Source organism: Zeus faber (genome assembly GCF_960531495.2).
Source record: "Zeus faber genome assembly, chromosome: 13".
In the NCBI taxonomy this organism is placed as follows: Eukaryota; Metazoa; Chordata; class Actinopteri; order Zeiformes; family Zeidae; genus Zeus; species Zeus faber.
The window spans coordinates 5,524,251-5,542,467 of NC_137198.1; the positions used below are offsets into that span (position 1 = coordinate 5,524,251).

Consider the following 18,217-nt stretch of genomic DNA (forward strand, 5'->3'; position numbering starts at 1 on the left):
CGAACTACCCCAGGGGAACCTGTTTGCTGGCTAACCTGCGCCACGGTGCGGCTGAGAGGTCCGACGGTGTGTGCGAAGCTGGGCTCACCCGGGAGAGAAGCAGGCTCAGCCGAACCTCGCCTGGCAAACAACAAGATTACACCTCCAATCTAACGTCAGGCCCACGTCTTCCGGGAAGAAATCATCAAGTCAGCGCCCCGAGAAAAGCGCAGCCCCGAAATAGAACGGGGGTGATTATTGACTGCCAGAGTATGAATAGAAGTTCTGTCCTGTCATTATTTGACAATAACGCCCCCCCCCCCCCCCCCCTTCTTGACATCTCCCCAAGTCATTTCAGATTACGCAGCGTTGCACCAGACATAATTGAGGTTATTTTGGCCGGGGCTGCAGATGTTCCTGTCTCAACATAATTACGCGTTTCTGCGTTCCACTGGGCCTCACAAAGGTTTATCCTCCTCACCCAAATGATACCGCAAAATTACCCAACCCAAAATATGCAAAGCCAGAGCAGGCCAATAAAACTCAACCTCTCTCTCTCTCTCTCTCTCTCTCTCCCCCTCCCTCCCTCTCCCTCTCTCTCTCTCTCTCTCTCTCTCTCTCTCTCTCTCTCTCTCTCTCTCTCTCTCTCTCTCCCTCTCTCTCTCTCTCCCTCTCCCTCTCTCTCTCTCTCTCCATGTTTGGGGGGTTTTCAGGACCCCTGCCAGGCTGCACTGTGTGTTTATGAATGCTGGATTTTTAAAGGGAATTTTGAGGCAGTTTGTTATATTAAACAGTGAGAGTAGAAATATTTTTCCCAAGCATCTCGGTGTGACGTGCCTCCAGCCGTGTGTGAGCAGGCATACCTGAGTTAAATTGAATACCCCTTGAGAGATATTTAACGCCGCTTGAAATGGAATTTGAGATCTCATTTGAAATTAAAAAAACAGATCACAAATGTAAAATCCTCAAGTCACTGTGCTAGTTGACAAGATTTCTCCAGGTTAAACAAACTGAAAGTTCAAGTACTTTTCTCAGCACTTTCAATGTACATTATCAAACTTTGATGCTTTGACGTTGATGCTTTACTATGTCGCCTGAGACCAGTTGCCTTATTCGGAAATTGATACGATTTTTATAGAAGTGTTAAAGTGTCAGATGTTAAATAATTTGTCATTCACTCGTCTGGGTGCCGTGACCACACAGAGATACAGGAATATTTTAGACTTTTCAAAAGAAAACTCAATATTCTGCCAAGGCGTCCACTTCCGTTTAAGGTAACTTCAGACCTTTTAAAATGGAGTGTGTGTGTCTCTCCCTCTTTAAAGAGGTAATTTACACTTCTAACAGGACTAACCCACAGCAGCTTAACCCGCTTCTGCTTAAGAAGATTGTAAAGTCAGCCTGGGTGTTACACTACGATGATTCGGAGCCAGGCGATTAGAGTCTCACTACTAATCTCAAAATATTCTTAGGAGTGGATTTAGCTGCCCATGGCTTTGTTCAAGCGTCTGCGAGCCCCGCTAGAGAGCTGACTGTTTAGGTAGAAACTGGCTGACAGACAGCCACAGCTCCAGCTCTCATCTACATGATATTGGAAAAATGAATTGATAACAGGCTGCATTCTGTGTATTGAAACTTCAGCCCTGCCTTTGTGGAGGAAGAGGGTTAGGAACAAATGTCCTTTGAATCAATGGTGTAGACTTGGAAGAAAGCCTTTTCTGTCATTGGTTTGGTTATTCATTACCCATTTCCCCCCTCGACAAACTTCTATCCGGCAAATACGTTTAAATCAGAAAGTAAATTCTGATTTCGTTATTTGGCTCAAGAAATTATAGCAGTCAAATCCAATGATCGGAATTAACCATACTAAGAGTGTCCGCACCTGAGGCAAAAAGATTTTGTTGTTGGTGAGGAAGTGATTGCGGAACACTTTGATGATGAGGTCCAGCTCTCGCAGGTACTGGCGCTCCTCTGCGATCTCCAGCCTGACCAGGTCGTCGTAGGTGAGCTCCCCGGACGAGGAGGGCTCTTCGGTGCACTGGGACACCAGGCCGATGTCCTCCTCCTGGTCAAACATGTCCATCAACACCTGGACGCAGCGGAGGAACGTCGAAGGGGGAGAAGAAACAACACACAAAGAAATGTGCTCGGTCATTTAATTTGCAGATGATATCCTGCCGCTGCAACCAAAAGGATATATAAAGGAAGGATCCATCACACAGAGAAAGAGACGCGCGCGCGCACACACACACACACACACACACACACACACACACACACACACACACACACACACACACACACACACACACACACACACACACACACACACACTACACACCTTGTCAGCACACATTGACACCTTGATGTCTTGTTGACTGATTTCATAGTGTCTAATGTTGCCCACATAGTTGCCCGCCAGTTTCAGGATGTCTGCTGATATGTATTCCAGGACAGCCACGATGTAGAGGGACACATGGTAGTCCACCTTGTAGCCCAGGACCTCCTGTTAATAAAAGCAGAAAAAAATAAAAATAAATAAGAAAATCAACATCATTACAGGACTATAAACAAAGCATGGCTTAAGATATAGCTATGCACAGTATATAGTGCTGCCGTCCTGAATTTAACACAAATAGAAAGAAGTTTATTTTTGTTTAGTTTCATGTTGGGTTATCCTAATTGGACATTGTATATTTAACAAAACAATATATTCATAAAGCACCTTCAAAAACAATTAGCAGTGTCTATGAATGGCTTCAAATTAAATGTAACCTTCAATCAAGACGTAAGAGACGTTATAAGACAAGAGTAAAGCCACGGCAGGGACTTGTGGGACTCTGCACATCTCTGCAGGAGAGGAGAGCCGGGCGGGCGGCGCTCGTTACCTTCAGCAGAGGATGGATCTTGTCCACGGGGAGAAGTAAGGGGTTTCTCCTCTTGCGTTTCTCTATGGCAGACTGAGCGTCGGCTATGGCCCACTTATCGATGGGGTGGGGGAAGGTTTTCTGGACGCGTTCCTGGCCAACAGGGAGGAGGGAGAATGAAACCTTTCAGGATTATGACATAAGAATGCAATAACAACAACCTGGCTGATGGCTGCAACACAAAACTGTGTTTTGTGCGCTATTTGGAGGTTGTTCATATATGCATAATGTGTGTGCTTCCCCCAATCTCATTATACACACATTTTGTGCAAAGTGCATCATATATTGCAGCAATACAATAAAGGGCTAACAATGAAAATGGAATAGAAGATTACCTTAACAACAATGCAAATGGAAGACTCAAAAAACTGAAAAGCATTTCTTGGCGGAGCCAGTCACATACGCACATGGAATTTTAGAGAAATACCATGGCCATAATGAACTCAGCAAAAAACAACACAATGTGCTATCGTCAAAAATGTAGAGTGAAAGTGAGCTCATCTTAATCTTTTGGGTTCGGTGGATCTATGTCCTCCCATCATCACAAAGAGGCAGAACAATTGTCAAGAAAGGGTTTTATTTCATGGAAAGCGGGCGTACTGACTTTGATAATGATGGCAATCAGTTATTTTGTGCAAAGCGCATGGTGGTGATGGTGGATGCGTGGAATTGATGCATTGCACCTGGGAGTGCTTCAATAACAATGCAAAAAAATGCATCATGCTGCCTGTAAGCACCTGCACCACTTCAGAGGTACGAAGCAGCAGACAGGAAGTCCTACCTCCACATCCTGCACGGATCGGGGCTGAGCGACACACAGCATGTTGAGAAGCTGCAGGATCAGCTCTTCGATGTGCTGCAGAGCGTCCTCCTTGGCTGACAGGGTCGGGTGGACCTGCATCTGTACCTGAAAGGTCAAAGTTCAAAACAGGGCAATGAGGATTAGCAAGACGCAGGTGAAGGTAGTTCAAAACTAGGGCTAGGAGTCAAGATCCAAACAGATGCTAGACATGCAGTGTGCAAAGGTAAATAAATATTCCACAGATGAACAGTGTAATAAGATGTACAGCTCTGCAGTATGAATGCAGTGATATGCACAAATATACAATAAGTACCCAACTAATGAAGGAAGGAATCGCTGTCTGTCGATTATCTCGACAACCGTTCATCCGATCTCCTTCACACTTGGCGGGCGTATCGCTGGGGACCCAAGGATGTGAAGTGTCGAATTTGGTGCAATTTGGACACAAGACGCGCGTGATATTAATAAACTTTCAATATACAGTGAACAGCAAACTGGCGGGGGGCGGGGCTTCCCGTGAGAAACAGCGAGCCGGGGGGGGGGGCTTCCCGTGTTAGCAATCGGCCCATTCCGAACAGGCATGTTTGGTGCAGACACGCGGCACATGTAATATTCATAAACTTTGAACGAACACGCTAACAGCGAGTTTATCCAGCAGCGCGAAATAGATGTGTTCGTTCCCGTGATAAAGACTGTATTTCCCTGTTCTTTTTCCACCGCGACTTTCACAAACAGGTATGTTTGGGCACCACACTCGTAATATAAAAACTCTATTCATCGGTGTTATGGAATTTCGGAGGGGAACATGTGAGTCTTTGGGCGCGCAAGTGTCAGAAATCTCATATTGAACTGCGATTAAGATACCTCTAAATCTCTTCAGCATCATTAAGATGAAATTAGGTTCGTACAGTTCTAAATGTGTCAAGTAATCTATTTGTCAGCAGTATATGATATTTAATGTTGTATTGCTGATTTCTCTTGGTTAGGGAACCAAAGAGGTGAGGTTTTGGGCATTGAAAAAGCCCTATTGAAAACAGTTGCATGTATTCATAAAGATGGATAAGGATGATAGATTCTATCAATCGTGATTAGGATTTTAAATGTTTTCATCAAAATGTGAATAACTTTCCTAACCCAGCAGGACCTTGCACATTGCCTGCACAAATGACACACCAATATGACACAATGTTCTCACAAATAAGCTCCTGTCAGGACAGAAACCATGCATGATGAAAGTGTGGTTAACCACAAACACCTTCCCTCAATGACGCTTGGTGAAATGCATCTCTGTGCCTGGCCCCCATTCGGGCAGAAACGTTTAGCCGAATCGTTGCAACATTGCCGTGAAGGAGCAGGACTTGACGTCATATGCTACACCGCTAAACTGATCTATTCTCAGAACAGAAAAGGTGTTGTTTAGGTACCGACAGGAGAGGGGCGTGGCCTGACTGAGCCAACCAATGGAAAGAGCCCTGCTCCTATAACAACCCCCCCCTCCGGCACGTCGTCATTCGGGCTGTGCCCTCTGGATGGAATGCTGTCTGTTTAGATACTATTATAAGACCCGCAGCACAAGAGAGAGCGAGAGCGAGAGAGAGAAGCAGGCTTTCGGGGAAGAAGAGGTGGATCGAAAGTGAGACTCATTTTTTTCTGTCTCGCACCCCCTATCCAGGACACACAGAAACCCACACGCACACAGATGCACACACATGCGCGCGCGCGCGCGCACACACACACACACACACACACACACACACACACACACACACACACACACACACACACACACACACACACACACACACACACACACACACACACACACACACACACACACACACACACACACACACACTGACGCAGAGACACATAACAAAAGCTGCGCTGTTCACGAGCTGGTGATGGAATTACCCTGGCATATAGTAACGTGGGGCGTTCTGATGACAAAACGTTGCCCCCGGCATGCAGAATGTGTGAGCAGAGTTCAAAGGTCGCCACTGGTCCCGGGCCTCAAGCATTCTTGCGCTGTGACTTAACAGTGACGCACTGGTGGGCAGGATGTCACCTCTCTGATGAGGGTTTCAAGACTTAGGAGACTCAACAAGAAATGGATTATGTCAGAAATGTGTGGGGGAATGTCAAAATATAAATAAAACCGTGGAAATGTTAGTTCAAGATATTTGGATTCTACCGACATCAGTGAAGTTTCCTTTAGTTTAGTTTTAAGCGACAAATACTATGGAAAAACTGAGCATTTATTCCAGTTTCCACACGTACAAAAGCTATAAATAAGAGTGCTTACTATAATTGGAAGAAATCGGATGGTGGGGGTGATGGGGATCAAAGCAGAAGTCTGAGATGTATTCACAACCTCGGGGCACTTGACCAAATTCCACATGACACTAGGAGCGATGAGTCACCACAGAGAAACGACGGGGGTTTCCCTACGCTGCGTTCACAGAGGACTTCTATCCTGTGGCCTACAGCTCGCAAGTGCTCTCCATCTCCAAGAATTCTTGGAATAAAAATAAATAAATACATGAAAAATAAAGGAAGTCAACCCAAAATTATTAAAACGGCCGAGCGCAAAAACATTTGATTACGATATGGATTGAATACCAGTTCCGTAACCAACCCTAACTTTAATACAATCTGATTTGACTCAGGCCGTCCCCTGAAAGTCTACGAGTCTAAACATCAGTCGGAAAATCGTCAGTCGACTGATATTCTTCAAGTCGAGCAGTCGTTTGTTTTTTTTTGTTTTTGTTTTGTTTTGTTTTTCCGGTCAGTGTGCATTAAAATAACAGGACAAAACAGATAGAAGCTTACAACATGCACAGGGATAACATTTAAATGGGGAATCATAAATAAGGGGAATGATAAATATATTATAAAACACGGCTCACGGCGCTCCCTGACCGCCGTGCCTCGTTCCTCCTAATAAAACAAGTAAAAACAGTGTGGGGGCGGGGCACGGAGAGACGGGGCACGATTCGAGAGGGGGTGATTGGGGAGAGTGTGATGGAGAAGGTGTCCCCGTCTTCAGTACCGTCGGAGAGGGAGTCGGGTGCGCAAAGTCTGAGTCGGGTACAGCCCTAAATTTGACCGTTGTTTGTTGCATGTGTTTCCCACCTCCCGTGGATGCATGTGGTGCGTTTGTTTTTTAAATGTTGTGTTGACAAGAAATGATCTTGTCTACCATTTTTGGTATGGTCAGCATTCAGAGTCAAACTGGCTGTGTTATAAATAGGTTGTGTGTTGTAAAATAGATGAGGTTGGATTACTAGAAGATTGACATAAAGCTCTGGTTTGAAAGTGAGTCACTCAAGGAGTGTTAAAAAAGAACAGCATTGGTTAACACTTCAAATGCTAAGTCAAAGCTGAGGACGTCTAAATTGAGGACTGAAAGGAGAGCAGGCCAGGCGCAGATCTGGCCTCGGCTCGATATATTTACACTGATGCTGCAACCTGATCCTAATGGCTGATGGGCAGATAACAGTTACATGGACTAATATTGTTGGATGCTGATGCTACAGTTAAAAAGGAAAGCAAGACAACAGAGCTAAATCCAGCCAAGTACACAGCAGCTTTAAAGGGCAGGGATTATAAAGTGAAGGCATGGGAAAAACATCTAGGGTATGAGAGGCTGGGGGTGACTACATTTTGTACTACCTGCTGGGAAACATGGAAGGATTTATCATTGGGACAATGAGGATTATTAGGAATAGAGTTGTCACGATCATGACATTTTAAATGACGGTGAATCGTAATCCAAATAATTGCGAGACACACATGGGGTCCAACTTAGTCAAGCTAGATACGAATGAGTTTTCCGAGTTCCCTTAAAACACACCGTTACTTTGCATCGAAATCAATCACAAATTGTGCTGTCACTCATCTTTAGATCAGCATTACTACTAAAACGAGTTACAATTTTCAGAGTTTCCATTGAAAGCAGCAGTGGCTGACATAATGACGCGAGTTTTCCGAGTCCTGGTGACCTGTGGAATTACGACTACAAGCTGATACACTAGTTGCGTGTTATTTAAGGTGTCTGTCTACCTGTAGTCCACAGAGTCCTGCCTCACGGTGTCTCTGTGGAAGGAAATCACTCCGTGTTAAGAAGGGCTGTACCTGTATTGTCAGTCCAATCAGATTCGGCTGTTCAATGCGAAATATTCGACTATTTGGCAGGGTGGGGGCTAAGTTATTAAAAAACATAATATCGATAAATTCTGAGTTTACCGTTACTGTTAAGGGTATTGGAGAAATTAAGAAAATAGATCTTTCTATTTATTTAGGCTATATAACCCGTTTCTGACTTGCAATAAGGTTAAGATATTCGTCTAAGAAGCATTTTGGCTGTTATCAGAAGAGACATCTCTCCCCTCTCTCCGCCGCTCCATCGCTGGAGATATGGAGATATGTGCGAGGGGGGCGGGGCCGGCTCCCTCTGCCTGGCTCTCACCCCATCTCCCACTCTCCGTGCATAATGCACAGAAAATAAAGCGGTGTTAACTCTGCTCTTCATTTGTTTTAGTTTTACTCTTAAAATAAATAAAAAATAAATAAAAACAATAAGAGTATGGATAAAGTACCAGCTCGATAAGCAGTATCGGTAAGAGTAGTAGTACCGTTAAAAACTGATCGATACCCATCCCTATCCGTGCCCCGTTCCTACAAATAAAACAACTAAAAACACACCGTTTTGAGTTGTTTTATTTGGAGGAATGGGGCATTGCGATCAGGTAGTACGGAGAGCCATGTTCGATTCACACATATAAAAATAGATTTATGATTCCCTTTATTTATGTTATCCCTGTGGATTTTTGTAAGCTTTCTATCTGTTTTACCCTGTTATTGTAATGTGCACTGACTGGAAAAAAACAAAAAACCCCACTGCTTGACTTCAAGAATCTAAGTCGACTGAGGGGTCCAACTGATGATTAGACTCAACTTTCAGGGGACAGCCCTAAAATTACGACAGTTTGCCAACAATTTCTGCTCCAAATGTAGATCGATATCGATCCAACTCGGACGAGAGCAAGACCCCTAATAATAGTAATGATAATAATAATAATAACAATAATAAAAATAAAAACAATAATAATTGATCATCCAGCCACACCTGAAGCATTGGCAGGTTTATTGTAAGTGAATTCCACAAGTCACTGGCTTTTTGAATCAGCTGATGTGGGTGTTTTTAACACAGTGTCTGGTGGAAGCATCTGACTTGTCTACCACCCGTCAAGGTGTATGGTCATTGACATTCAGCAGGTGGATGACGGTTTTCCAACCATGCAGCATGCTGACGACTGCACTAAAAGGGAGAGTGATCATCACCTGGACCATCCGTAGCCTTTCATGTGCAATCCTTTGTCATACTGGAGGGGTTTGGTTTCACCGTTCAGCTCCATTAAGGAGGCTTGGCAAGCCTGTAGGAAGTCCCAGAGCTAGCTGGCTCTCTCTCTCTTGCTCTCTCTCTCTTCTTAACATTGACCAACTCTCTCTTTCCTTCCATCCCTCTCTCTACTACTCCTCTGGGACAGAGGATCATAGCAGCAGACTGAGAGGTATTGATATGGTGCTACGAGCAGCAGCAGGTTCAGTCTGCAGTCTGTAGTAGTAACGGCCGCCCTGCTGCGAGAGAGTGAAGGCCAAGAAAACAGGCTTTCACTGGTACACGGGAGAAGTTCTGGAAGTAGGCCATATGAATATGGCCACACACGTGGATACTATGTGTAGACATAAAAGCATTTACATGCTACCATGAGTGCATCATAGTGCCGAACAGTATTGTTGAAGTACAATAAAGCCCCTTTCCCAAATGGGATCCGTCACATTGCTGGATAAAAACATTCGGTCATTCCCACGTTGGCCTCCTTTATAGAAAAGTTCCGTTCCCGCTTAGATGACTGTTCTCGACACATTACACAATGCTCGCGTGATGTGTCTAATATCGCGCAAGACTAGACACTAGAATCGTTTTTTTTGTTTGTTGTTTTTTTTTTTTTTTTTTTTTTTTTTAGACCAGCGTTTCGCTCCCCCTCTCCCTGCGCCGCTAACTCTTCCCTCGGCTGACTGAGAAGGGACAGAGCCCTTGTCCCCGGAAACGAACATCCCAACGGCGTAACCCCAACAGCATAACCCCAACGGCATAACCCTTACCAATGTTATTAAAGGGGCGTTAACATTTTCAACCTGTCCTACACCCTCAGCCCCCGGAGAATGTTCTCCACCTGTTCTACCTCTCCCTCTCCGCTCACTCTGTCCGCTCTGGTGTAGCCGGTGGGCAAGCGAAGCGCTTGTGCCGACGTCCTTGCACCGCACCCCTAACTGTTAAAGACAAGTCCAGGGTGGCATTTTTAAAAAGTAAAATAATAAAATGTAAGAATATAAAAGACCTGTCTCCGTAGAGTCTGGACGTGTTTCATTTTTGGTCTTTGCAGCCGAGCGCCACGTTTCGGATTTTCTTTTTTTCTATCCGAAAACAAATGTTTTTAATATTTGTACGAAATAAATATTCATAAAAAACCTTTATTTGTGCTTTATTTGGATTCGGCTCCACCCCTACTTTACAGAAATGTTACTGCTTCCATTCCCACACACTTCCATTCACAGCCATTCCAGCAATTTGCCAGAAATAATACTACTTTGAGAGTAGGGAGATTTACGGAACGACTTTTACGGAACATCGACCCCGGATCCCTTTCCCACATGACACCAATACGGAACATTGCCAGTAGATTTACGGCTTTCAGTGCAAGGGGGAAAGAGGTTTAATATAAGATAACTTTAGAATAATCATTTATTGGTCTCAGGTTCTGTAGCACTTCACACGCATACAGGGAGTGGTGACCCGAACACACACACGCAGGTAATGATGACAGAGAAATTTGACTTGCGCATATTCCCCCATCCCAGCCGTCCCTCCTCCAGGGGTGGTGGATCCATGTCGTGGTCAGGGACAGGACAGGAAGTCTGCATGTTTTTTATTGGGGTCCTTTATTACATATATTGGAGGAGACCCTGTGTGTGCATGGGGACATGCACACACAGGGTGCAAAAAGATAACCCACCTCAGTACGGTGCCAACAGCCCCCCAGGCGGGAATCGAACCCGGGACCTTCTTGCTGTGAGGCAGCAGCGCAAACACTGTTCCACCGTGCCACATCAATTAATAATCATATTTTTTAATCCCCGGGGAGAAGTTAAGGACCCACTCAAAAGAAGATTGGAGATGCAGCCTTTTTAAAACTACACTCCTAAATTGCTGAACACACTACCAAAGAATATCAGAGAGGAGGACATTTTCATTCTTCTAATGCATTGCATTTTGATTGTTTGCTTTAATTTCATATTTCATTTGCTTGACTTCTATTCATGTAAAAGGCTGTGTGTTGTGTCTGAAAGACGCCATACAAATAAGTGTTATTAACCCCTCACCCTATCATCATCATTATTTAGCAGTACCAAGGAGTACTGTAGTATTTTGCAGTACTAGATGGTACAGCTACTGTATGAGTGCATACACTGTGAGCATCAGTGGGAATAGGATGTCTATCCCTGACAGCTTTAGTGACTGTCAGCATACACTCCCTCGCAGTTTCACCAAAAAAAAAATACTACAGCACTAACAGCAGACTAATATTTTTTACAAAAATAGTAATAAGTGCCTTCACACTGTGTGGGAGTATTATGCAATATAATTATTAAGTAAACATCTTGGCGCCTGATGAATGCTGAAAATGATTGACTGGTGTTGAGGAGTTGCTCTAAACTCCAAGTTACTTCTGAAAAAGGAGAACATATGGAACTAGGGCTGCCCCCTGAACGTCCACGATCCAATCATCAGTCGGAAACCGTCGACTGACATACTTCAAGTTGAGCAGTAATTTTATTTTTTATTTTTTTAGTCAGTCAGTGTGTATTACAATAACAGAATAAAACAGATATAAGCTCACAAAAATGCACAGGGGTAAAATTTCAATGAGGACAAATAAATGTGGGGAATCATAAATATATTTTTTATGTGTGTGAATGTGTGTGTCCTCCAAATAAAACAACTAAAAATACACTGTTTTTAGTTGTTTTATTTGGAGGCACGGGGCAGCAGCAGGGATAGGTATCGTAAAGATTTCAACAGTAGTATTACTCTTACCGCTGCTGCTCATGGATCCGGTACTTTAACAGTAGTATTATCGGGGGGGGGGGGTTTAAGAGAAAAACTAAAACAGATTGAGAGCAGAATGAAAACTGCTTTATTTTTTGCGCATTAGGCATGGAGAGGGGGCGATCGGGGCGCCTCCTCGTGCATGTTCGAGAGGCAGGCAGAGGGAGCCGGCCCCGCCCCCTTGGAGCGGGAGAGAGCGAAATCTCCCTCTGCAGGTAGGCGGGGCGGGCTCCCTCTGCCTGCCTCTCTTCAGATAATAGCGAAAATGCTTCTTAGACGAATATCTTAAGGTTAATGCAAGTTAGATGGGTTGTATAGACTAAATAAATAGAAAATCCTTTTTCTTTAATTTCTCCAATACTGTACAGTACCGAGAACGTTGGAGCTCATCGATACTACGATCTTGCTCCGGGGCCCATTTAATACCGTTCCTCCATGCCACCCCCCATTGAAGAGCCGGATCCGATTAGACAGAAAAAAAAATCCATTCAGTTCAGTAACGCCCTATATGGAACTACATTTCTTATTTTTTATAGCTAGGCAAAAATAATTTGCTAGATATATTCAAGTTTTATGAGACAGTTAATTGCTGTGATTATAAATAACATTGATAAACAGGGAGATAAGAGGGACCCCACAGCTCACAGGGAGGCTTTACTCCAACACAATAGAGAGTGGGTGCAAACTAAGCCTCACTACAGGGTTAACATTGTTAATTTGATTGATTATTCTCCTGGCGGTGTACATGGAGCTTCATCGGGGCTCAGGTTGCAGGTAATGTGGCCGTGTGTGTGTGTGTGGGGGGGGGGTGTTATTAAAACCATGCATGTGTCACCGTTTGTGATTCATGGCATGACATCATCTGCCATTACAACCAGACTGTCTGGGGAACCAGAGGGCAGAGATCAACTCCGAGACAACAGCGCGCGTACACGCACGTACAATACAATGTGTACACACATGCGCGTACAATACAACGCGCGCGCGCACAATACAACGCGAGCGCGCACAATACAACGCGCACACACACACACACACACACACACACACACACACACACACACACACACACACACACACACACACACACACACACACACACACACACACAAGTCACCCAAAGAGCACAAAGCACATACGTATGCGTCAACACGTGTGCACCAGCCCACACAATAAGAAAGACAAAGCAGACACACACTGGCTCATATGAACCCTCGCACACTGGGGACACGTGCGCGCACATTAAAAAACACACCCACCCGCATTACTCTGTCTTCTGCTTGAGAGTAGACAACGCCTGGTGGACGTCCAGACGACAACAACACAGTGCCGTGACCCAGTGACCCAGCCTGGGTACATCCCTAGCTCAAGCCTGAGTAGGCCTGGACAGCAGGTGACTGTTGACTACAAGGCTGATGGAAATTTGGATATATAACACATTCAGCCCCAGATGAATTACAGAAGGTCCCTGGAACCTCTCCAAGCCACGGGGCAGGTGCCCAGTAAGTGTGGCCATTGGCCAAGAGCGGGCTAATCAACACACAGTCTCCGCCTAATCCTGGACAAATGGTCGATGCCAACCCCCACACTCTACCTTCAACGAGCTAAAGCTACCAAAGTCAAAATCTCACCAATTCAATATGAACGTTTATGGCCAGCAGGCCTTGCTCTAACCCTATCTATTGTGAAGTATGATGACTGAGATGATGAGGTTTTTGGATAAAACCCCCTGAAATATTTCAAACAGTAAGTAAGTTATGTATATCTGGGGGCGTGGTCAGCTTGACTGACAGCTCCCTCATTCCAGTGGTATCATATAGTCATGGCGAGAATATATTGTCATTTAGTGATGTTATTTCTTCGTTTGGAATGAAACTTTACTTGTATGATATCCAATGCTAGGGACTTGTATAGTTAGATGTTAAGTAGTGAGTGAGTAGTAGGAGCATGGACTTTTGAATTCAAATTTCCTCAGCAGATATAATGATCAGAGTTTAAGCTCAGATCTTTAAATGCGTCTGGAAGTTCCGAATGACATACCAGAATGTATTCAGGTTTTTACTTGAATAACTCATGAAGCAGAATTCTGTAAGGTCAGCATGTAAAAAAAAAAAAAAAAAAAAAGGAAGAATAAACCTATGACATCACCAGTTGGTGTCTGAGGAGCCAATTTGAAGCCTCAAGTTTGGGTTTACTCTTGCTGCCATCTTGGCAAGAAAGCAATGCTCAAAGAGTCCGGGTGATGCACAGTGCTTTTTTAAATTTAGTTAAAAAAGGAAATTGAGTAAAATAAAATACATCAAAATTAAAAAACAATGTTTTTATTTGCTTTATTTAAAGGAACGGGACACACGACCGCTCCCTCTCCATTACGCTTGGAGAGGGACACAGCTGAAAATGGCGTCCCGATCGCTCCCTCTGAGGAAACACAGAGGACCCAAAACGTACTTGTACAAACCCCATTTGTCCTTCATTACTTTTCACATGTTAAATGTGAATAAATAGCTGACAGTCAATCTGAAGCGGGCAATTTTGATATTTTATAGTTTAAAAAAAACAAACTTCAAAATACATTATAAAATAAAAATGGCGATGTTTAGGGGGTCAACTTAAGGAAACCCTGGTCTTCACAGTACAGCACTATTTAGTTATCATGACCCACCATGTTCCCCAGTATTCTCTATATAGCAAGGGCCAACACACACACACACACACACACACACACACACACACACACACACACACACACACACACACACACACACACACACACACACACACACACACACACACACACACACACACACACACACACACAGCCAATAAGCTAGTATGCAAGTGTCAACCCACAGACGCAGAAACCATCAGCTCGGCCAATAAAACAGATCTGTCTGCTTTTACAGCTTGGAACAGAGCGCCGCAAACTCAGCACCACACACGGCCACCTCAACGCGGCAGTGGAGTGAAACTGTACCCGGTGCACCCGCCGCCTTCCCCCAGACGGCAGTGAAACGGCAGACCAGGGGAATGCACAGTTATTATTAACAGCGACGCGCTGGAGGCAGCGTGACGCGCTTGCATCGCATCATGACACGACACGCAGGCGTCCGGAACGGCAGAAGAAGCGATTCCTGGGCCCCCACCCCGCCCGGGGCTAAATGTCATAGGGAAGCCGAGGTCTCAGACAGAGACATAGATGGACGACACAGGTGTGTGTGTGTGTGTGTCCACTTGGGTTGCAACTGTGATGCAGAGCTAAGGCTGCGTATTTGACGGGATCTTACAATTCAATTCCAACACAAAAGGGTCACGATTTGTTACTGACTGAAACTAGGAATGTTAACAATTAATCGACTACCCATTCATTTTCGGTAAGAACTGAACAATCTGCGCTCTTGTAGGTGGAGGCTTCTGGAAGAACAACAAACATGGTTGCGTCAATGCTGAGGAGGAAACTATGTTTATTGTTCCTCAACAACTACTGCTGCGTTCAGTTGGAACACTGTACAGATAACCGCACAGGGGCAGGAAAAAAGACCTGGAGCGAGGGAGAGCTACGACGGCAAAACGAACAAGCCATTTGTTGCTATGGCTCCAATAAAATATAAAACAAAATTATTTTGTGTCTGTTTATATATAAGAATTTTAGTGATGTTTAATGCTTTTATTTGCGTCCCGTTGTCCGTATCCGCACCAGACTTGACCCGCTACGTAACGTCCGGCTCATTCCGTGGCGGAGGACGGCAAAAGGTTTAAATATTTAACTTGCGAAAGACGGGTCGTAAATATTCCTTTGTGAGCGAACCAGCTCAGTGAGATTTGCCTCGGACTTCTCCATTTTGAAATGAAATGAGAAGCGCTCCTCGAGCCCAGTCACAAAATCTCAGGTGCGCGACGTCCCATAGGTCCCCACCCGCCAGCTTTTGTGTTATCAATTAATCAACGATTGTTGGCGGACAACTATCGATTAAGGAAATTCCTTTAAATTTGCATCCTTAATAGAAAGCGATATTGATGAGATGGCTCACGATACGATTCTAAATAGACAGGAATGTAGATTGAGATTTTACATATAATGACAACTGCTACCAACTTCTCAGTTCGCCATCTGACGTGCACTGGAAAAAAATGTCACAGAAGCAACTCAGCCTAACACAGACGTTAAATATTTAAATTCATTAGTGACTATGGTGGTATTCAGTTTTAGTTGAAAAATGCTTGGATAACTTCTAAACAAAGTGTCGCTATTAAGATTTTGAAATCGATTCAGAAATGTAATCGGCAGATTTGAATGGTGTGGAGTAGCGATTTTGTTTTCAACCCAGTCCTTGACAGAACAAGCACTTTTGAGAGAGATAGGACGACCACAGAGAGGGAAAACAGCGACTCGAGTTGTTTTGTACAACACACTGAATAGCGTACGACGTTTGCATAACATTTTCGGTAGCTTTGTATTAAATGCACAAAACGGCTGTCGAAACGGATGAATTGTTTTTGTTGGCTCCGGAGGCCGAGCTGTAGAGGAGCACGTTTCCTGGCCCGACTCTTAAAAGAGTTCCTCGGAGCGCATTTAAAAGCCTGCTTCTAAATAACCTCCTGAAGAGCCCAGTCGAGTCATCCAACATGGCTCCCTGGCGCGAGGAAACCCCCGCCCCTCCATGGACAGCTGTGAAAAACAGCAAGTCACAGTCAGTCAGAACCATAACAAACCTCTCTTGCGTCAATCTCGAAACTGGCTTTCCCTCAGGCGCTTGTGTAACAAGTTGAGACAATGACAGCGCGCCACCACAGCCCACCAGCTGCTCTCCGAGCTTCACCTGATTCATCACGCAACCGCCACGGCTCCGCTGGTCCGGCACACATTTTAAACAAAAAAAACAACAGGCAACAGGCTTTTGAAAAGGCTGGCCTCTACAGCGCCGGGGGCTGCTAAATAAAGACTGATTTCCCATTAGTATTTCGAAATAGCATTTCAAGAAAAAAAACAGTCATTGGGGGGGAGGCACAAACCTTTAAACTTGTGTGTTCATGGACAGAACTGTGGTAGGAACTGGTTTAGCTGCCATTTATACAAAATACGATAGGTCACAAATAAAATTGGGACCAAATCAAAGTAGAAAAAAAAATAAAAAATAAAAACGAAAATTAAACTGAGGGTCCACTCTTGAATTCGACTAAATTACTATTGTATACTTAAAACCAACCAAAAAAAAAAAAAAAAAAAAAAAAACACAAGCACTTGCACGCCTGTCATTTCCCCAAATCCAACCTACTTTCCTAAAGTGGTGTAAAAGCACTCCTGCAGTGGGGTCTGTGGGAAAACGGCCCAATCTCTACGACGCCACTTAACCCTGCATCCCTCCCTTCACCTGCGAGAGAGAGGCTCCTAAAAAGCCCCCGATCCCACGACTGCGAGTTACACAACACAAGTATTCCCCAAATAGACCAACCTATAAAACCTCTGAGAGGCTTTTGAAGTCTTCCACACTATACATGGCAGAAAAATGCGTTGATCACATGCAGAAACGGTACGGGTGCATAACAGGGGATGTGCAACCGTCTTGTTTTGCTTTGTTTTTTTTACAGCAGAGTTGTCGGTGGGTGGGTGGTCTGAAGCCCTAATCCACTTGAGGGTTGAAACCTTTTGAAACGCAAGTGGAGAAAAAGACGTCAGGAAGAAGCGACAGGGAGACAACAAGGCGATGTGGAGAAAGAGGGAGGTAGGAGAAACGAAGAGAAAACACATTCAGCCCGGGTTATGAAAAAGTTACTCGCTTCTATTTCGAGACGGGGGAAAAAATAAACTCCCATCGACTGCGGGTACTTCTCTGTTCTAGGAAGATGAGCCAACTGCTACCGAATGCCGAAAATATGAGATGTTATCAGCGCACACCCAGACGCACACACACACGCACGCGCGCACGCACACCTTTTGATTCTGCTTTAGTTTGTACAGACCTGCTGGCACTTCACCAGCTTGTTGGCCTGCATTTCCAAAGAGGGAAAAATTTCACACACATACACAAAGCGCCCGTTTTGAGAACCATCCTACTTCCACTAAACGCAGAGCGGAGCAGAGCTGTCACAACTATTGCATAATCGCACACAATCGCCCGGGCGGACTGCAATCCCTGTCGTAAAATCGTTAAGAAATCCACAATCGTGCGCGTCCCGCCGGAAATTTTAGGGCAATTTTAAAGCAATGTCAGGAGTGCGATTAATAAATATGTGGTTTCCAGGTAGGTGGGGGTTCCATCAGGTGGGTGGAGAAAAATCTCTATGGTCCAATCTTCAACGGCTCTTCTGCAATAGGTAGACTATGTATTACTACAGGTT

At 44.5% G+C, this 18,217-nt stretch overlaps 1 protein-coding gene across 3 annotated transcripts in view; it reads right to left on the reverse strand.

The window, feature by feature from the left end:
• Window positions 1-18,217, reverse strand: part of sos2 (son of sevenless homolog 2) — a 42,569-nt gene that overhangs the window by 23,626 nt on the left and 726 nt on the right. For all 3 annotated transcript variants that reach the window (XM_080012445.1, XM_080012444.1, XM_080012443.1), the window contains exons 2-5: window positions 3,688-3,813; window positions 2,868-2,999; window positions 2,321-2,485; window positions 1,862-2,068 (exon numbers count right to left, since the gene is read on the reverse strand). In XM_080012445.1, coding sequence (XP_079868571.1) covers window positions 1,862-2,068; window positions 2,321-2,485; window positions 2,868-2,999; window positions 3,688-3,813 — 630 coding nt within the window. The remainder of the gene's footprint in view (window positions 1-1,861; window positions 2,069-2,320; window positions 2,486-2,867; window positions 3,000-3,687; window positions 3,814-18,217) is intronic.